This window comes from Aspergillus pseudonomiae (assembly GCF_009193645.1).
Source record: "Aspergillus pseudonomiae strain CBS 119388 unplaced genomic scaffold BDV37scaffold_27, whole genome shotgun sequence".
Classification (NCBI taxonomy): Eukaryota; Fungi; Ascomycota; class Eurotiomycetes; order Eurotiales; family Aspergillaceae; genus Aspergillus; species Aspergillus pseudonomiae.
The window spans coordinates 36,625-56,681 of NW_022476019.1; the positions used below are offsets into that span (position 1 = coordinate 36,625).

Genomic DNA, 20,057 nt, shown 5'->3' on the forward strand with positions numbered 1-20,057 from the left:
CAAGATGCGCTTGATAACCAAAATGAGTCAATCCAGGATCTCGCTTTAGCGACCTTAAGACTGATGGCGATGTAGCGGCATTATCTGATGGCCCTTTTTCTCATCATCGGATCTGGTGACCCCTTGACCGCTTTATCTAATCTGATCCTCCATCTGATAGCAGTGGTGTGTGCCGATTGGTCGAGACGCTCGGTAAAGCGGAACTCATGCAGATACCTGACACATCAGGCCACACCGGAATTAATGGCTGCTCCACGCATTGAAGCACTAATGTAAGGGTAAAGACTTCTCGTTGCGAGGTTCGTGGAGTATCGAATAGCAGTGATTCAGGGCAAGGATAGATTAGATGACGAGCTGCTTCAGAAAGATGAGGTGAACCATTTTCTCGTGGACAGCGATATATTCTCTAACGCCCAGAGCAACTCTCCAAAGCTGTCAGAAACACCTTAGAGTCTTATAATCCAGTATTTCTTCCAATTAAGGTGCCTCCTTAGGTGAATTTACCCACTGCAGGTGACATATGCTCCAGGCTGGCGATGCGTTTTCCTGCCGTCACCACCTTACTAGATTGCACCCACGCTAATCACCACCACTTCGGAGTATATCCTCAGAAACAGAGCAAATAAATACACGCGCATTTCTGGATCATAGCCCCTGTCTCAGGAACATTTGGCTGGCTACGATGGTCAATGGTGACAACCTTCTGATCTGCTAGTCAAGTATACTAGACGCCTTCTGCAACCTGCAAGTTGCGCCATTCTCCATCTACAATACTTGGTAGCTCTTCTTCCAGTCTCGGCTGCTTTGGAGCCCATCCCAAGAGCTTCCGTGCCCGATGTGCACGGCAGCGAACATTCAAGCCCCAGCTGGCGGCTTCAAATCCTGCCCACGCTGTGGCAGTGCTATGATGCAAGGACTCTACCTCGGCCGCAGGAATGTAACCTTTTTCGGCTGCGATACGTGCAATGTTTCTCGCTAGATCGCCCCAACAATGCTCCTCGGTCTCTGCGAGATAATAGGCCTCTCCACCCCAGAGACTATCATGCCCGGACAATGCGGCGTCAAAGAGTAATTCATACAGGCTAGTTAGATCGAGTATGTGGATATCACAGCCACATGACTCTCCGTTGCCGATGATGGGTGCTTTCTTTCGCTGGAGTGTCCATTTTGCCATTTCATAGATCTGCCTGCTTCGCTGGGAACACGGTCCGCGGCCTCGACCTGTTAATCAAGCAAGGTGTTAGTCATTTTTTTTTTGTTGAAAACAAGAAGAGATAACTTACCATAGACAGTTGTCGGTGATATAATAGCTGCTTTCAAGATACGGGAATACTTCTCGCCCGCTTCGAGCACGACCTTATCCACGTTACGATGGAAAGCGTGGTCAGGGATGGTGATGATGTCCTTTATACCCTCCAGGTCATTGTAGACCTTATCACGCCGAATACCATACGTTCCATTGTCAGTGTCGATGTAGCTAAATATTCCAGCGCCGCTTGTATGTAACCAGTAGGCGGGATGTTCAGCCGTGTGTCCCTTGACAATGCCGGACAGGATTGCCTGGGCAGCTCCGACATGATCGGCCGCATCGGCTGTGTCTATCATAATTTCAGTATAAATTAACATTTAATACGGCATTTCGGATGCTTGAAACTCACGGATGATTATATCGGCATTGGCGCTTTCAGCCTCAAGTATGTTTGTATCGTCAAGAGAGCCGTAGATAACCTCTACCGATGGGTACTGGGCCTTTATTTGCTTGCCTTTGTCCGCACCGCGAACTAACACCCTATACGTGAGGTCGGGATGCTTGACTGCTAACTGAGATAGAACATCTCCGCCGATGTAGCCAGTGGCACCTGTGCTAGAAGTAGTTAGTTAGTCGAGATTGTGATCTGGGTGGTGATAGTACATGAAAACTGTCTTCATAGTGAAAGGAATGAATTCAATGTCTACCAAAGATTGATAACAGGATGAACTTTACTCGATATCAAGAAAGTATGCGGTACTTTTCTAGTCGATCGTATACCACAAAATTGATTTCTAATCGCCTTGGCTTGGCATCTAGCGGGGTTGTTGATAAGTGGATGTGTACAGCATCTCATTTGCGTGCTGGTTGACCACAAAGCGGAATATGTATTCCGCCCCATTAATGATGGCGATCAGGACCCACATCGCTTAATTGTTTTTACAGGGTATTAGCAGAGGCAGGAACGGATTCGCTAGAAAGAACATGCGTTATTTTATGCTCTGGAAGAAAGATAAACCTTTGAGGGCGGAGGGCATATCATCATAAGCCCAGGATATTACGACGGCTGAGGAAACTCATTATTTATAGTTAGATTGAATGTATTCCAGATTGATATGAGTATAGTAGCGAACCCCCAAAGGAAGTAGTAGAAGTACTACTAGAGAGGGCCATCTATCCTCCAATCATGCTTTGCATGGCATACTGTTGGGGAGATCTTGGGGAGGGAGCCGGAGCGATTTGAGACGACTGTACATGGCATGTGAGATGGTTAGGCAGCTGTAGTAATACTTGTTTAATGCTACCGGATGAAGCTTACCATAATATTCACACGATAGAATGCATGGGGATTGCTTATTAGGGACCTTTGAAGGCAAATTGACAACCACCCTGTATCTTCGCCAGGGCTACTATGGTACCCTATATGCAAAGCACCTCTTAAAGTAAACTTTAAACTAGAATCTTATAAGTTACCAAAAGATGTCGCCTTCTGGGAACTTACCGAATGACGTTAACTTGACGGAAGGCTACCAGGACATACAGATAGATCACACCCATTGCGCCGATCAAACCTCTCTACAGTATATTCACAAAAGTTGTCACCGACATACCGAAGTCCAAGATTTCATAGTCCAATCTATTCAACATCCAGGATGGTGAAAGGAGACGTAAAAGACAAGCACGGCGAGACTATCCATGAGGGTGATTATGTCTTCACCCCCATCCGTGGTGGTTCACACCAAGGGGAGGTACTCTAAGAAACTTCTGTCCCATAAGTTTGAGATCCAGGACATAGACTAAGGTGTACGCTGACATAGGTCGAAAGGATTGTCATGGATGAGCAGGAAGCCGAAGAGGAGGGCGTCAAGAACCCACCCAAGGTGAGATTTTATAGGCTACATGTGCGATAATGATGATATTTACCATTAATACCGTTCAGGTCTTATTTCATGATCAGCGTGGCAAAAGAGTCGCCCATGATCCAGGAACCCTAGAAAAGGTGGAACATTGAGAGGAATCTTGTGGACAAGAATGCGGATCATGGATATTCTGCGAGTAGCAACGGGGTTTTCTTTTCCAGCTTCTCATTGCCACTCTTGAGTGCCTTCCAAAACTAAAATATAACACTTGAGTGATTGTGTTTCACAAATATCGTGAATTTGTTGGCGAGCTTTCTAGGGTTGATTGCTATGACATCACGCTTACGATAGGGACCTCTTTACTTCGACGTTCAGTATTTCATCATTTCCTCTCAAGGTAAACTAACCTCTCGAATAACCTTGCTACTCATTGTATATGAAAATAAAAAAGAGAGCTGTATAGCGCCATGCCGGGCATTATCAGTTATTTACAGCAGCTGCTCAATGTTGCTGTCGCATTCATCCGACAGCTACAAGAGCGCCATGTAGGGTGGCTAACGGTTAATCGCAAGACGGGCGAATTCACGCGGGAGCAGCAACCTTTGTTGAAGAAGCTCAAGATCCTCCTGCTATTTAACCCGATCACGGAGTGGATAGATCGTACACACCTTCTCCGGCTATGGACCCACGAGAGGACTCTAAGAGCGGGTAAGTTGCGCAGCACCTCTACTAACATTGACATAAGAGAATATCAATAACTAATCGAAATTAGGCAAAAGGGAACGGAAACCAGAATCACATTCCGAAATCAAAAGCTTCATCGACTTCTACAAGATCGACATGTCCCAGTTCGAACCATCAGACCCGGAGGCGTACGAGACATTTGAAGACTTCTTCATCCGGAAGCACGCACCCGGAGCGCGACCGATCCACGACGTCAACGACCCTACCAAAGCAGTAATAGTGTCTGACTCGCGGGTTGTAGTGTATCCGACCGTGGAAGCAACGCGCCGGCTGTGGATCAAGGGCAACGAGTTCACCATCGCCAATCTAATCCGAGACGCGGATCACGCAAAACGGTGGGAGGATGGAGCGGTTGCTAGCTTTCGCCTTAGTCCTCAGGACTATCATCGGTACCACTCTCCCGTTGAAGGGACGGTGAAGTGGTTCAAGGCGATTTCGGGTGACTATTATCAAGTCGATCCAGTGGCTTTGCAAAGTTCGGTTAACATCTTGACGGAGAATGCGCGGTGTTGTGTTTGTATTGAAAGTAAGGAATTTGGAGATGTTCTATTTGTGGCTATTGGCGCGACGGACGTTGGCACCGTTGAGTACGGATTTTGGGATTCTTTGAATATTGTGGTCTGCTAATCGTGATATAGAATCCTCGAACACATCCGCGAAGGACACCACGTGAAGAAGGGAGACGAAATTGGGCTCTTCCAGTTTGGAGGATCGAGTATTATCGTGGCTTTTGAAAAAGGTCGTATTCAGCTGGACGAGGATTTGGAGAAGCTCAGCCACCAGAGGATCATGGTTGATGTCGAGGTTGGGATGAGCATGGGTCGCTCCATTAAGACTGACCTGTAGTGAAGGAGATGTAGGTAGTTATCGGCGGACAGGTATTTATGCTTTGCTTCTGACGTCTGATGCTTAAGAACATAGGAGCACTTCATCCCTCAATCGTGTTTTTGCCTTTAATTAATGCAACGGTTGGTAGTTGTGTATAAGTAACATGCAGGCAGACCAAAAGGCAGGCGTAGAGCACCAGTCAGATGATTGTGCAATATAGGAATGCGTTCCAATGCAGGCGTCTATGTTTGGCTTGCAGATATGCGGGGGATTATGTGACTAAGGTCCCGCCCTGCTGCTTTAAAGACCTTCTCGCTTATCTTGACGGGGATATTAGAATGGCATAGTAAGACTTCCAACAACCGGGCTCCAGATCAACCTCGAGGAGACTCTGTGATTGGAACAGATCTGTTACCCTGCCGATCCAGAAGGAGCTTCATCGTTAGGCCACTTTGCAGGTTCGCATGCCGTGTATTAACATCACGACTATGGTGGTCTCTGACCTCGCGGTTCACTGTTCTGATGACATAAATTGGTGTACTTGTAGCTTCTATGATCTTAAGATGGCATCCATGCACGCTATAGAAGACCCTAATTACATCCTGGAAGTTTCCGATTTACTCGGATGTGCCAAATGAATTATCCATAGTGTTTTTTTTTTTTTTTTTTTTAATGATCCTTCAACAAGGAGACAAGTACCTACAGCCATGAGGCGTGGAGAACAGGGCTTACCGTCCGCTCAGCTGTGGCCGAGTCACATACTCACCTAGAAGCCTGATATGTACGAAGCCCAGTGGCAAAGTCACTGAAGTCAGTCTCCCAGACGTGGCACCTTTGGTCTCTCAGACAGTAACCCGTCTACAAGTGGAAATTAGCTTTTAAAAACAGTACCATTGACGAGGCTATTGAAGGCACACGCTTGAAGCTAGCAGGGTTCTCCGAGGGTCAACTAACGGTGCTCGAATAGAGCTCCGCCCTGGTCACTAGTGTACAGTGTCAGCTCTTGGCCTGCACACATTAAAGGCCAAGGACTATTCTATAGAATAATGAGCACTTGGCTTTAGTATGGAACTCTCGAGATATATCGCCGTATTTACTAGGGAGGTACTAGAGACCGATGACCCCTGATGATAACATCTCTGTTCCCATTTATTTAACCAGCTTATCTTAGCCGCGGAATTAATTGAGATATTATCTTTATCAGACCGGAAAATAACTCATAATGATACAGATTAACAAACCCCGGACAATAAGTTTAGCGACAACGCCTGTCCGCCATATGCTCGGCCTTATGCCTATGGTACTTTTCCTCCTGATCCTTTCTGAGTTCCCTCAGCCTGTTGGGGCTCTTCACACGCAGGACACTGCTGGAATCGTTGTCCTTGTGGGAGTGGTTAGGTTGTGCGAGGGGGTGCCGCGAGAAGAGTGAAGGCAACAATCACTGTCGCAAAAGCATCCAAGTTGTCGGGAATGTCAAGGGTATATGGCCCATACTTTTATAGCTTTAGATAGTACTCGGGACGGCCCTTTTCGAAACTTCCGTTTGATAGGTACTCCCGGTATTTGCTACCAGGGGTTGCGAAGGTGACCCAAGCTTCCTTCCAATTCAGTGAAAAAAGGATCCGGCTGCATAGTTATTAGTATAGACCATCAAACCTTGAGAGCAATTGCAATCGCGACTTACCGCCCGTTCAGACCAGGCAAGCTATTGTAATCAGCCACCGCGTACCAAGCAGCGAGCTCTGCACCTTCCTGCATCCGAACAGTATCGAAAATATCAGCCCTTTGTTTCCGCTTCGCCTCAAAGATGCTTTTAGTAAGCCGGGTATCACGATCCCAAAATGCACCATCAACTTCCGCAGTCATGTGCTGTTTTAACTTGAAAGTAGCTCGGAAATTAATTCTTTCAATGGTCCAGGTGTGAGGTGTCTGGGTCGCTAACGCACTTAACTCCCTGACTAGAGCAATAAACATTGCGGTCACAGTCTGCTCGTCTTTCGCCGCAAGATTGTTTGTTTCCGTTCTGGGGGTATCGATCTTCGGCTTCTTGGCCATGGAGGGCGACTCGCAATAGTCATTGGCGTCTGAGAGGTCGATGTTGTATCGAGGTTTACTGTTCCTTGAGGCCCGATGATTGTGCGGCAAGCTACTTGGGGGTGTTTGCCCCTTCTTCCCGTCGTCTGACGTAGGGGGTTCACTGTTGTTCGGTTGAGAAATATCCTCAATATATCTGGCAAATGAGGCGTATTCCCCGACCCAATCAGGTCCATTTCTATCGATGGCATCTACAGCTTCACCACAGGTGAGATGCCTGATCAACGCCTGGTATCCTTTGCAATCTTTAAGAAGAGTCTTTGCTAGAGCCCAGTCTGTATCTAGACCGTACTGCCTCTTATGCACTGTTCCTCTTATGCACTGTTTCCAACTTCCAGTACGGCTCTCGCCGAACGTAATTGATATTCAAGAGCAAGGATTGATCGTAAGTAATTTTGGAGCCAGAGTACAGTTTGAGGATATCGTGGATAGTCCCTCTTATGTCCTTCTGCCTTTTTGCGTGTTTGGACTCGTCTGGGGATGCGGGTACGAACTCATCATTTCCCTAGTTATTCGATTTGCTTTAGTTATCGGGACCAGGCCTAAGTAGATAATACGATACTTACCCGGGACAAGGTCACTATGCTTATGAGAGAGCCAAATTCTCAGACAGTTTTTGTTTACTGGACGCGCGGCGTTTGTCATTCACAGATCATTCATTCACTTCTCTTCTGGCACGTTCCCCCCATTCCCCCTGGAACTGCTAGAACTTTTTTCCCTTCTGCATCATCGTCATCCTCAATACCGCTACTTGCTTACCGCCCACCATGTCGGACTTCAAGCAAAGGGTCAGCACTATTGTCGGATCGATAAGGATCAACCATTCTAGAGTACGGGTTGAGACAGCCAGAGAGATGGAAAGACAGCGCCGAATCGACGCTCTCGCGGACATGTATGATACTATCGAAGATATGCGCGGTGCTTATACCGAGGACAACATTCTCGACGATCTTGGAATCAAAGTCGAAAAGCTGAATGTGACTGGTGATAGTGGCGCTGTATCAGGCACACAGTCATTCTTCGAGCCGCTATACCAGAGTACTCTTGACGAAAACAAACTTGCTAGCGATAAGGAGACTATAGCCGACCGTGATTGCGGACTAATCCAAGTTATGAACCGTACTGATATTGATACTGCGGATTGTCTTGGTTGTGAATTGGCATTCCGAGCTACGTATTTACCGAGGTCTGGGCCGCTAAAAGAGAGGAATACAGAAAGAACACGATATGCTGGTCTTTCTGGGCTCAGAAAATGGCGTATAAGAGAGTAAGTTGTTTAGTTGATGACTCGAATCCAAAATCTACTAAAGTAAATGGGATAACTGTTTTAGTGGTCTTAGTAAGTGTATGCTAGATGCAGCATTCCACTACCAGACCTTTTATTCAGAGCACCCACGATACTCTCCCGTACATGCTTGGGAATTCAAAAATCGAGAAGAAAAGCCACATCTTATGCTTTCTTTGAAACACGGTATCGCCCATGAAGATAAAATTCTTAGGGGAGAGCTTCTCACAATCCTGGCAATAATGCAAAGTCGAATGCCATGGCCTATGTTCAAGGACCATGTGATTGTTCCAGTATGTGATTTGTATTTTGTCTTTGCGCGCTTTGCTAATTCTTTTCTTGTATACAGATTATGCTCTTTTCCTTTATTGGACATAGCGGCAGAATAATTCAAGCTCACTATAATGGCCATACCCTCGTCCTTTGCAAGAGTAATATCTTCAGGTTTCTCAACGGAAGAACAGCAGTTTATAATATGGATCACTTTGTCCGCTACGTTGCAAGTGCCCCAGAGGGAGATACTCGATCGCCATCTCATGCAACCACTGCTGAACAAGCCCGTGGCCCCGACGGTGCGACTGCCTCCCCAAGCTCTTTGCCTATTCGGCCCAAGGATGCAGCTTATAGGTCATCAATGGGTTTTGGTAGACGAAAATCATTGATGGGAGTATTTTCCCGTCGACGTGCTAGTTCACAGGAGAATATCGACCCTTCGGAGTCCTCTAGTTAAGGGGGACAACAATGAATGGGAGACTCCTCTACTTGATCCTTTTCTTATTTCCTATCTTGTGTTCCTCAGTCGGTCAATTATTTACTATTACATTGATTGGACCTTGAATTTTCCAGATCTGTCTGTGTCCCTTTGTTGTCTACAGATGCGTGCCCAAGGCCTTTTCTCGGTTTTACTTTTTCCTTTTGAATTTGCTTTCCATTTTCTTCTAAGAATATTACTAATTGATGACCTTGAAATGGCTTGATAGAGAATTAGTGTATACTCCATAATTTGCCATGCGAAAGGCCCGTCATTCAACTGGATTGTGTAGGGGCCACACATACCAAACAACTACTTGAATGTGAGCCCCAGATTCAATGGCCCGCACTAGATCCTGTTTAGAACTCGCGTGCTCACCAGGATAAGCGACAACCAAGCAACGTAAGGTTCGCTTGGCCCGTATCGGTGGAGTGACACTGTCAACTCTCATGAGGAACCGAACTATACGCTTGGCAACTGCCATGCAACCGAGAACATAGGGTGCTACCTAAAGCTGTAGTGCCGTTGACACTAGCTATTCATACGATTAATGTATAGAGTTCAAAGGTTGGACGAGCCTCCTCTAATAATATCACGAGGCTGATACATGGAACTATCTGCGCCTGCTATTTTAAGGCACAATGCCAGTGCTGCAGTTATGGACTAAAAGTCCAATTTTGTGCACCAAGCTGACGCTGGGCTGTGTTTTTGTCGAAAAATCACATCTTCTTCTCGGGTGCAGCTACTTGGCTGGCGTCTGCTTTTCTCACCTCGACATTAATTACCTGCTGCTACGACAGACACGTGGCGTTGATGCATGCACCCTAGCCTTCATCGGAGTGATACTTGGGATTGCAACATGGCGATAGTCGCTAAGAATGGTGTGGACTATTTTTAATTTATAAAGTGTTCGCCGTGCGCTGTACGGAGATCATCGGACTCAGTCTACGGTCGGTTCAGGCCTCCTGTCTTCCGATGGAGCCAATGAAAGGGCTATCTCCAAAGGTTTCCAGGGGAGCTACCTGGCGTGTGCATGCATCTATCCCTTTACTCCAACTGCTATTGGCTCTTTTATGTTGGGGTTGAATGAAATACGAGGCAAGATCGGCATCAGACACCCGCACTAGGGTTACCTCCTAGCGTCGCATGGCTGTCTTATCTTTACCAGTAATCTGGGGTTGGATGTGACGGTATCGCACGGAGACTAATCGTATGTTCCAATCATGGGTGGCCTCATCCCAGCTAAGCCAATCGTTATCAGCACACTGACTCAAGCAAGGATGTTTATGTGGACAAGTCTCATTGCTGTCGGGCAGCTTTATATTAATTTTCCATTTATATTAAAGGGAGGCAATGTCCGCCCTTCGTTCGCTTTACTCAACAATCCACGAACGTGCAGTTCAGTCTGGTCTCGATCGATATGGGCAACGATCCAATATATGTTGCGGAGGGATTGAGTCCCACCCCCGGGATGAATGGACAACGTTCCAAGGTATACCGCGTGTATACTTACCCGTGGTTTCAAATATTGCTAATCAGTTTCATCTGCTTTTGCTGTCCCGGCGTAAGTGTTCAGTCCACAGCGAGCGAATTGTTCGACGATGCTGATGCAGTGTTTCCAACGCAGATGTATAATGCCCTCACTGGGATTGGAGGCTCTGGCCAGGTCGATCAGACCGTCGCGTCAAATGCAAACGTTGCCTTACTCTCTGCCATGGCTGGTACCGCGCTTTTCGTCGTCGGCCCTATCTTCGACCGCATCGGACCTCGAGCCTGTCTGCTGATTGGAGGTTGGACGTATCCATTGTATTCCGGAAGTCTGCTATGCTTCAACCGTAGGTGCTTCACGAATAATGTGTTGTTCTCCATGCTAATGTTTGTTCGAAGGCACGGCAAACGGCGCATTTGTGATCGCATCTGGAGCCATCCTCGGTATCGGAGCATCGTTCCTTTGGGTGGCACAAGGCGCTATCATGACGACATATGTCCCAGAATCGCAGAAGGGCCGCGCCATCGCAGCCTTTTGGATTATCTTCAATCTAGGAGGTGGTATTGGCTCCTTGGCCAGTTTCGGTATGAATTACCACTCAACGAGTGGAACTGTTTCGGACGGCACATACATCGCCCTGCTTATTATCATGGCCATTGGATGGCTCATGGGAGGTCTGATTTGCCCACCGAAATCAGTGCGGGTGGCAACTATCCAAACAACCCCCGAGACCGAAAAGAATTGGCTGAACATCACGAAGCTCACCTTGAAGACTGTCTGTGACTGGAGAGTGCTGTCCATGCTCCCGCTGTTCTTCTGCGCCAATGTATTCTACTCGTATCAGCAAAATATTGTCAACGGAATGACATTCAACATCCGCAGTCGCTCTTTGAATGGAGCCCTGTACTGGATCGCACAGATGTTCGGTGGACTCATTATGGGCTTCCTCCTTGATGTCCCAGGGCTTAATCGTCAATGGCGGGCACGGGTTAATTGGCTGTTCTTATTCGTCACGGGGATGGCGATCTGGGGCGGAGGATACGCGTTTCAGCTCTGGTACGATCGACGGGTAGCGCAGGGCAAGAAGCAAGATGTCGACTTCACAGACAGCAGCATCTCCGTTGGGCCCATGTTCCTATATATCTTTTACGGGATGTACGATGCATTCTGGCAGTCGTTCTGCTATTGGTTGATGGGAGCCCAGTCGAACTCTCCCGCGGTGGCGGCCATCCTGGTGGGAGCGTACAAAACATTCCAGAGCGTCGGAGGTGCGATGGCGTGGCGACTGGGGGCGATGAACAAGTCGCCAATGCTGCAGTTTGCCGTCGACTGGGGCCTGTGTATGGGCTCGCTTGTCATTGCCATTCCGGCCGTGTTAGCCGTCACTCTCACCAGTACGGATCAAGACACCCTCGACGAGGTGGACATGAAGAACAGGCAAGTCGACACGTCTACGGATGGGCCTAAGCCGTGAGTTGACACGTTGTGTTGCCTCGGGCTGTCCTTCCTGTCGGAACGAACCCGAGTGGGGCCTTCGATGATCTAGGCACTGCAATCTAGATTAGACTGACGTACATAGAGACTGTCATACGGGTATATCTTTGTGGAGGTGGTGGACGTGACGATTTTCCTTAATACTATGAGATCCAGGCTAGTAATCATGATATCATATAGGTCAATCTAATACCATCGCATACATCATTGTCTATTCTAACATGGGAATACCCAACGAATAAGGGTGCTGACGCCTACCAAAGGAGGCAATCAGCTGATACCTGGATACTCAGGCATCAGTGGCTGTTCGTCAAGGACTCGGGTATATCCTAACTGCCTACGCACCCACAAGCAATAACCTTAAAAAGTGCCATATCAACGATATGAACCATGGTGATTGGAGCAAGAGGAACCCCGGCATTTGCGCTTCGATAGCCGACGCCGGCCGCTCCCAATGGGGCAGATTATCCACATCAGGCAATACTGGAAAGGGCAAATGCGGCCCGAAAAGAGGAGGCGGGAGCCAATAACAAGAAAGATGACACATTTAGACATCCCACGGGGTTAAATTCGCCCGGATCTGGAGATCGTCTCGGCTGTCCCCCGTGGGGTATGCGACAAAATGCGGAGAAGCATTGCATCTTATCGCCATGGACCATGGACTTCCTTTCCAAGTGTCCGGACTGGTACGAAGATATATATATATAGCTTCACCATGCCGTCGTAGATGATCCTGGCGGACTGTCCAGACCAATTGAATATCCCGGCCATGGAAAAGACAATTGAGAAACCTTCTTTAGCTCATGATGAGTACGCGGACGACGTTGGTCCGGCCGACATGACCGTCGAGGTCAAATACGACAATGGACAGCTGCGAGACCTTTTATACTCTCCTTATGTTTTTGGAGCAGCGCTCCTCGCCTCGTTCGGCGGGTTCTCCTTTGGGTATGGTATGCTAGACACTGTTCTCCGGCCTGGTTTAGATTTACACCCGCTAACGGAACTGATTCTATCTCCCAGATCAAGGTGTCATTTCCCTCATCCTGGTAATGCCTCAGTTCCGGCAGCAATTCCCCGAGACCTCTCCTGAAAACCCACGATATGGATTCCACACCGGCTTCATGACGGGCATGCTCGAGCTTGGCGCTTTCATCGGCTGCCTGTTCTTCCCAGCCATTGCGGATCGGATCTCCCGCAAATGGGGCTTGACCGTGGCGACCGTGTTCTTCGTTATTGGCGCGATCATTCAGACGGCATCCGTGAACTATGGCACATTGGTGGCGGGCAGATTCATTGGGGGTATTGGGGTCGGCACCCTGGCCATGGGGGCACCGTTGTATATTTCGGAGATCGCTCCCCCGGCTTGGAGAGGATCATTGCTCGTACTGGAATCTATAAGCATTGTTATTGGGGCCATTGTGGCTTATTGGATAACATACGGCACGAGGTATGCTGTCACTACATCTCCACCTTTGCCCCGCAAGCTTTCTAATCCGTCTGGTTAGGGCCATACCCGGCGAGTGGTCATTCCGGCTGCCATTCCTCCTACAGATGTTTCCCGCCTTGATAGTCGGCTGCGCGATCCACTTCTTCCCCTTCTCGCCGCGATGGCTCGCAATGCGCGGCAGGGACGAAGATAGTCTCACCGCTCTGGCGAAGCTGCGCCGACGCCCTGTGCACGACGAGCAGGTTCAGTTAGAATGGAAAGGCATCCTGTCCGAAGTGCGATTCCAGCGACAAATGCTCGAGAAAGAGTACCCGGACCACCAATCTCGTCCACTGCTGGTCGGCCTGAAGCAGTGGGTGTCTCTCATCCGGCCGAAGTATTTCCGGCGAACACTCGTGGCATTGGCTATGCCATTTTTCCAGCAGGTATGGTGCTCAACTGTGCGGGTTTATTCCAGCATACTAACCAACAAACCGGACAGTTCTCGGGAATTAACGCGTTCGTATACTACGCGCCCACATTCTTCGAAGCCCTCGGCCAAAATAGCGAGACATCTCTCATCCTCTCCGGGATGGTCAACATCTGCCAGCTGGTCGGGGGTATCCCCATCTTGATGTATCTGGACCGCGTCGGTCGGCGAACAATGGCCATCATCGGAGGGGTTATCATGGCGATACCGCACCTGATCATGGCCGGGCTGATGGGCCGATACAGTGACGACTGGCCGTCACATAAAGCGATTGGCTGGTTCTGCGTCGCCCTCATCTGTACGTGTACCGCTTTGCCCTTTAGCTGGTTATATAGAACTAACACAGACACTAGATGCCTATGCGCTCGCATACGCAGTCTCATACGGCCCCCTCGCTTGGGTCCTGCCGGCGGAGGTGTTTCCCAACTCCAAACGCGCCAAGGGTGTCGGTGCCGCCACCGCCATGAACTGGCTCGCGAACTTTATCATCGGGGTCGTTGTTCCCGAGATGCTCATTAAGCTTGGGTGGGGCACGTTTCTTTTCTTTGGGTTGTTCTGTGTGGCGGCGGCTGTTTTCTCGTACTTGTTTGTTCCTGAGACGTCTGGCAAGTCGCTGGAGCAGATCGCGGTGGTTTTTGGGGATAATTTGGACGGCGATGAGAGGATGTTGCAGGAGAAAATTGCGAGGGAGACGTTTGAGAGTGCGACGGCCCCTGCTTTACACTTGGAGAAGTCGGGGGCGCCGTAGTGGGCTGTAGTATAGTTAGTTGTATAGAGAAGTATAGCAAAGTATGCATTGTTCAGCTTCATCCATGCAGGGGGAAAGTGAGATACTAGTAGCACACTACTAAGAGATACATCCCCAGCTAAGGCACCCCTGCATAGTATTAGTTATTCCTAATTAGGAAATGGTATCCACTGACCTCAGGGCTCGAGGGTAGCTTAGCTTACCTGATAGCGCCATGGACCATCTTTTGGCATCTATAAGCACTGTATCATGAGATCGCATTCAGATCAGGGCTTGGAGAGCTCGATGAGAGTACCGGATCATGATATCATTCCTCTGATTCAGGCTAATCAGGGTATAGATTTACTGAACACATCTAACCTGGCGAGGAAAGGATGGCCAGACTAGCAATCACCCGGCCACACTTCCAACCGGACCATTTACCTGGCAACTCGGTGAGCTCCTCTGAAGCCGACTAATACTGGTACTGTACATTACTAATAGATCGATGTGCCAGTGCAACAGTGGTATCTGCCGATCTTGTCGCACGGCCACACGCCATGAGCACAAGAGACGGAACGCCCCGCCCAAGACCAAATCGATAGGACAAGCACTGCACTATCGCCTAATCGAATACTTGGCAGTAGGTTCCATCGGGGTAATGCTAGTGCGAGGTCACCTCATATCCCCGCAGAAGTCACACGGCCCAGCCCCCCCCCCCGAAGCGGATGTCGACGACGTTCCCCAGAACTCGCTTGCAGAGACCTGAGTACAATGGCACGGAAGACACGGCATCCGAGGGCACGGCCATCTGCCGGCGTGCGATAGTCGAAGCTTCCCCAGAGTCCTGATGTGGGGTTGAGCGGTAAATGCGGGGATAGTGTACCCCGGAGAGGCCGGGATAGATGTACATCAATGTGGGGAACCTTGCTATACAGTCATCTATTTACCTTCTTTCCTGCAAGCTTTTGCACACTATGATGAATAAATTCCCGATGTTTAGCCGATGGCCAATACGATGATGGGTCAGTTCTCTAGATGTGCTGGTTGTCGTTGTGTTGTGGTAGGGCTTGTGGAGGGATAAATAGCTCGGAAATCCTGGCGTAAGAGAAGGACAACAGCAACAGACAACATGCATGCCATTGCGGGGTTGACTGGCATTCTGGCCGGGGTCTCTTTGTCCTATGCTGCGCCAACGCAGGAGAATATCACCAGCGATGCATACTTCTATGGACAGTCACCTGCGGTCTATCCATCTCGTATGTGGAGAGCACCGGTCGATTTATGTGTTATGTATGCTGACTTGTATGTGTAGCTGAGGGTACAGGCTCCGGAGCGTGGGCATCTGCCTATGAAAAGGCGAAGGCCTTCGTCGCTAATCTAACCCCGGAGGAGAAGGTGAATCTTACCGCCGGTGTCGATGCTGACAATGGCTGCTCGGGGAATATCGCGGCTATCCCTCGGTTGAATTTTCCTGGGCTATGTGTGTCTGACGCTGGGAATGGCTTGGTAAGTGATGACACTGTACGGCGGCCATAGGGACGAGGACTAAGAGTTGCCTCAGAGAAGTACAGACCATGTCAATGCATGGTCGAGCGGTGTCCATGCTGGTGCAAGGTATGCCAGCCTGACTATTAGATTACTCTAATTACACAACTAATTTGTTCATATTTCAGTTGGAACAAGGACCTTGCACAGAAAAGAGGCCTCCACATGGGTAGTGAGTACCACAAGAAGGGCGTCCACGTTCTTCTGGGACCAGTAGTAGGGCCACTTGGTCGCGTCGCAGAAGGTGGCCGGAACTGGGAAGGCTTCTCGACGGACCCTTACCACAGCGGTCTGTTGGTCTCGGAGACAATCCGTGGTATTCAGGCTGCGGGTGTGGGTACCTCGACCAAGGTAACTAAACCCATACTTGACTATGAAGTGCCCTCATACTAACCCGGACTAGCATTATATCGCCAACGAGCAGGAAACTAACCGAAACCCTGAAACCGCGGACGGTCTCAATATTGCAGCCAGCTCATCCAACATCGATGATAAAACCATGCATGAACTGTATCTGTGGCCGTTCCAGGACGCGGTTCGCGCGGGCAGTGTGTCGATTATGTGCTCTTATCAGCGCATTAACAACTCCTATGGATGCCAGAATAGCAAGACCTTGAATGGGCTGTTGAAGACCGAACTCGGATTCCAGGGTAGGCAATATTGAACAGGTTGGCAAACTGCGTCCTTGCGACTGACTGAAGCTAGGTTATGTCATGACCGATTGGGGTGCCCAGCATGGTGGCATTGCAGCATCGAACGCTGGCTTGGATATGGTCATGCCGTCATCTAGCTTGTGGAATTCGAACCTCACTGACGCTATTGCTAATGGGACCATGGAGGCATCCAGACTCGATGACATGGCAACTCGGTATGGCTGTTCACCTGTCCTTATGAGCCTCATGACTGACCATGTCTAGGATAATTGCATCGTGGTACCAGATGAACCAGGACGCTGGGTTCCCATCACCCGGCGTAGGTATGCCAACAGACGTATACGCGCCACACCAAGCCATTATCGGAAAATCATCCGACTCCCGGAAAGTGCTTCTCCAGAGTGCGATTGAAGGGCACGTGTTGGTGAAGAACAAGAACAACGCTCTTCCGCTGAAATCGCCAGAGATGATTTCCGTATTCGGGTATGATGCAAAGGGGGCCGACAGTCTCGGGTTCACATTGGAATGGTTTAGCTATAGCCCAGCGATCCAGCCGAATCACACCCTGATCGTGGGTGGTGGCTCTGGTGGAAACTCGCCGGCGTATATCAGTGCCCCCTTGGACGCCCTCCAGAACCAAGTGATCGAAGACGGCAGCTCCATTCTGTGGGACATTTCCTCTCAAGATCCAGAGGTCGACCCCAACACCGATGCCTGCCTCGTTTTCATCAACAGCTACGCCACGGAAGGGTATGACCGAGCTGGATTGGTCGACGAGGGAAGCGACGAGCTAGTAACCAACGTCGCCAGCAAGTGCAGCAACACCATCGTCACGATCCACAACGCCGGGATCCGGCTCGTCAACAAATGGATCGACCACGAGAACGTCACCGCCGTGATCTTCGCCCATCTCCCAGGTCAAGACTCCGGCCGTGCACTGGTGGAGCTGCTCTACGGGCGCTCCAACCCTTCCGGCAAGCTGCCCTACACCGTTGCCAAGAAGGCTGAGGACTACGGCGCCCTGCTGCATCCCACGCAGCCCGAGGGCCAGTACGGACTCTTCCCGCAGGACGACTTCAGCGAGGGAGTGTATATCGACTACCGCGCCTTCGACAAGGAAGGCATCGAGCCGCAATTTGAATTCGGGTTCGGGCTGTCGTACACCACGTTTGACTACTCTGGTCTGAACATTGGCCAGGTCGGCGATAACTCGACGAGTCGGTATCCGCCGGCCGCGGCCATCCAAGAAGGTGGAAACCCGCACCTGTGGGATGTCATCCTCCAGGTGTCTGTCGATATCACGAACAGTGGAGCGGTGGCTGGGGACGAGGTTGCGCAGCTGTATTTGGGCATTCCCAATGGACCGGTTCGGCAGCTTCGCGGGTTCGAGAAGGTCAATATCCCGGTTGGACAAACTGTGACCGTGGAGTTTGCTTTGGGTCGGAGGGACTTGAGTACGTGGGATGTGGTGGCGCAGGAATGGTTGCTTCAGTCGGGGACATACAAGGTGTATGTGGGGAGGTCTAGTCGGGATCTGCCACTGCAGGGGGAGTTCACGATCTGAGGTGGTTAGTGATATGTTGAGTATAAGAGAGATATAGCACACTAGTTATACAGGAGATCTTATCAGGTATATTGATATCTAATACAGAAATGACACGCTCATGGTAACTGTTGATAATGTACTACATGCCTCCTTACTGATACGAGAGTAAAGCTACACACTATTAATATATCACTCACTTGTTCTATGTCTGTATAAGAGCACTTGGAGTACAAGTACTAGGCTGGTAATACTGGGTCATAGCTTCAACACAGCAAAGTAACACAACACAATGATTCACTAATGAATGAAAGGTGTTATCACATCATCCACTATCACCACAGTTACAAATCTTCTGTTGTTAACAGAATCCCTCACATCCCTCCCTCTCTATCACACTCCTAACCAACAATCTACCATCAAGTCTCCTTTACAACAACAAACAATTCCAACCTCACTCCAACCTCACCAACCACATCAACCACACTCAAACCCACAAAAGCATACAAAATCAAAATGCCCATAACCTGGACCCCAGAAGCAGACGCAAAGGTACCATCAACCCGCAATACCCCCAATCCCTCCCCAATAAAAAAAACAAAACACCAACTAACAAACCCAGCTCCTCCTCGGCTTCGTCGACCAATTCAAAGATGCCAATTTCAAGCCCGACTACAACAAATTAGCCGCGCATATGGGTCCCGGTAGGAGTTACTTACCCCTTCACCTCCCGTGAATCAATCGAGGTTGAGACTAATATGGTACGATGTATCTTGAGGGTAGATGTAACCGCCTGCGCAGTCCTTAACCACATCATTCGCCTCCGGCGGATGGTTGCGAAAGAAGATGGGCATGCGGCCGCGAGTACTCCTGCTGCGTCGCCGAGCAAGTCGAAGTCTACTACGCCTAAGGGCAAAGCGAAAACGGGTGGGGTGGTGAAGTCGCCTAGCAAGGTTGCGAAGAGGGTGATTAAGCGAGAGTGTGACAGTGAGGATGAGGAGGATGATAAGATGGCAGTGCAGGTGGTTATCAATGTGAAGAAAGAGGAGAAGGATGAGAAGTAGTGATTATGGCTGTTTTACTGGATTTGTCTGGTGCGATTTGCGGACAGCATTGGTTAATCTTCTGAGCGTTGGTCTTTGACGTCGTGATAGGGAGGCAGGATTATGGCTTAGGAGTTAATCAAGGAAGTTAGCTCGCTATACTTCAAGTATTCTAGTGCAGTGGGATTATGTGGGTGGTGTGGTAAGGTGTGTCAAGTAGAGAGTCACACTATAAGTTATCTTATGAAGATACCTTGGACCTTCTTGGGTGGTCTAATAGTAGATTTTCTCATTCAACTCTGTTTTTTAAATAGATGCTATAGGGTACGCTACAGTATACCTTATCAACCAGACGATATTCGGGAATGACCAGCAGTCCAGACTTAAATTGAAGGGTCACATCTGATAGTAGAAGGCCTGGTTTTATTCCAGCGATTTCAGCGATATTGTGCTTCGGAGAAACACTCCCTCCCGTGTCCTACACAATATGCGGTTTCCCTTGTAGTTGAGGACTACCGGGCTGATATGGTTATTGTAGATATGGGCGGCTGCATGGAATGGTGATCGGTCAGAATAACTGATGCTAGAAGGGGGCGATTTGGAAGGGAATGCTGACTATACAACGAATTCTTCTATCCCCTGTCCCCGAAATGGGCTACTATTAATTGAGTGCTTTAGCATTGGGTCTATACAAGATATTCCGTGATTTCATCCAGCTAAGCCAGCTTAGAAGTGGTCTAAAAGGTATTGTATCTCGTTTGTAGATGGCTATCTTATTCGCCCGATTCAACCCAAATTGAAATTCCTGGTAATCTATTTGGACGAAGGCTCTAT

General features: G+C 49.1%; 9 protein-coding genes across 9 annotated transcripts; 7 read left to right on the forward strand and 2 right to left on the reverse strand.

The window, feature by feature from the left end:
• Nucleotides 1-724: 724 nt before the first annotated feature.
• Nucleotides 725-1,929, reverse strand: BDV37DRAFT_293498 (nucleoside-diphosphate-sugar epimerase; the record flags this gene model as incomplete). Its single annotated transcript, XM_032089430.1, has 4 exons — nucleotides 725-1,221; nucleotides 1,284-1,598; nucleotides 1,659-1,864; nucleotides 1,913-1,929. The coding sequence occupies 4 exons, from the start codon at nucleotides 1,927-1,929 to the stop codon at nucleotides 725-727; spliced, it is 1,035 nt and encodes a 344-aa protein (XP_031942131.1).
• A 972-nt stretch (nucleotides 1,930-2,901) lies between these two features.
• On the forward strand, nucleotides 2,902-3,260 carry BDV37DRAFT_282349 (DUF2945 domain-containing protein; the record flags this gene model as incomplete). The annotated part of the gene is made up of 3 exons (XM_032087022.1): nucleotides 2,902-2,997; nucleotides 3,067-3,129; nucleotides 3,189-3,260. The coding sequence occupies 3 exons, from the start codon at nucleotides 2,902-2,904 to the stop codon at nucleotides 3,258-3,260; spliced, it is 231 nt and encodes a 76-aa protein (XP_031942132.1).
• Nucleotides 3,261-3,517: 257 nt separating this feature from the next.
• BDV37DRAFT_102611 (putative phosphatidylserine decarboxylase) lies at nucleotides 3,518-4,901 on the forward strand. Its single transcript, XM_032078210.1, has 3 exons — nucleotides 3,518-3,816; nucleotides 3,881-4,439; nucleotides 4,491-4,901. Exons 1-3 carry the CDS (start codon nucleotides 3,576-3,578, stop codon nucleotides 4,696-4,698), a joined length of 1,008 nt encoding a protein of 335 aa, XP_031942133.1. The 5' UTR covers nucleotides 3,518-3,575; the 3' UTR covers nucleotides 4,699-4,901.
• A 1,275-nt stretch (nucleotides 4,902-6,176) lies between these two features.
• BDV37DRAFT_282351 (uncharacterized protein) lies at nucleotides 6,177-6,735 on the reverse strand (the record flags this gene model as incomplete). The annotated part of the gene is made up of 2 exons (XM_032087023.1): nucleotides 6,177-6,306; nucleotides 6,365-6,735. The coding sequence occupies 2 exons, from the start codon at nucleotides 6,733-6,735 to the stop codon at nucleotides 6,177-6,179; spliced, it is 501 nt and encodes a 166-aa protein (XP_031942134.1).
• An 806-nt stretch (nucleotides 6,736-7,541) lies between these two features.
• On the forward strand, nucleotides 7,542-8,789 carry BDV37DRAFT_282352 (uncharacterized protein; the record flags this gene model as incomplete). The annotated part of the gene is made up of 3 exons (XM_032087024.1): nucleotides 7,542-8,041; nucleotides 8,106-8,352; nucleotides 8,409-8,789. The coding sequence occupies 3 exons, from the start codon at nucleotides 7,542-7,544 to the stop codon at nucleotides 8,787-8,789; spliced, it is 1,128 nt and encodes a 375-aa protein (XP_031942135.1).
• A 1,205-nt stretch (nucleotides 8,790-9,994) lies between these two features.
• BDV37DRAFT_246390 (putative MFS transporter) lies at nucleotides 9,995-11,941 on the forward strand. The gene is made up of 4 exons (XM_032081757.1): nucleotides 9,995-10,020; nucleotides 10,090-10,374; nucleotides 10,438-10,645; nucleotides 10,698-11,941. The coding sequence occupies exons 2-4, from the start codon at nucleotides 10,231-10,233 to the stop codon at nucleotides 11,771-11,773; spliced, it is 1,428 nt and encodes a 475-aa protein (XP_031942136.1). The 5' UTR covers nucleotides 9,995-10,020; nucleotides 10,090-10,230; the 3' UTR covers nucleotides 11,774-11,941.
• A 690-nt stretch (nucleotides 11,942-12,631) lies between these two features.
• BDV37DRAFT_293500 (sugar porter family MFS transporter) lies at nucleotides 12,632-14,586 on the forward strand (the record flags this gene model as incomplete). Its single annotated transcript, XM_032089431.1, has 5 exons — nucleotides 12,632-12,743; nucleotides 12,814-13,240; nucleotides 13,299-13,665; nucleotides 13,722-14,007; nucleotides 14,063-14,586. The coding sequence occupies 5 exons, from the start codon at nucleotides 12,632-12,634 to the stop codon at nucleotides 14,455-14,457; spliced, it is 1,587 nt and encodes a 528-aa protein (XP_031942137.1). The 3' UTR covers nucleotides 14,458-14,586.
• Nucleotides 14,587-15,515: 929 nt separating this feature from the next.
• Nucleotides 15,516-18,201, forward strand: BDV37DRAFT_293502 (beta-glucosidase; the record flags this gene model as incomplete). The annotated part of the gene is made up of 7 exons (XM_032089432.1): nucleotides 15,516-15,695; nucleotides 15,752-15,945; nucleotides 16,001-16,053; nucleotides 16,113-16,335; nucleotides 16,388-16,634; nucleotides 16,690-16,852; nucleotides 16,902-18,201. The coding sequence occupies exons 1-7, from the start codon at nucleotides 15,569-15,571 to the stop codon at nucleotides 18,199-18,201; spliced, it is 2,307 nt and encodes a 768-aa protein (XP_031942138.1). The 5' UTR covers nucleotides 15,516-15,568.
• Nucleotides 18,202-18,696: 495 nt separating this feature from the next.
• Nucleotides 18,697-19,244, forward strand: BDV37DRAFT_282356 (uncharacterized protein; the record flags this gene model as incomplete). Its single annotated transcript, XM_032087025.1, has 3 exons — nucleotides 18,697-18,732; nucleotides 18,803-18,884; nucleotides 18,964-19,244. 3 exons carry the CDS (start codon nucleotides 18,697-18,699, stop codon nucleotides 19,242-19,244), a joined length of 399 nt encoding a protein of 132 aa, XP_031942139.1.
• Between the last annotated feature and the right edge of the window lie 813 nt (nucleotides 19,245-20,057).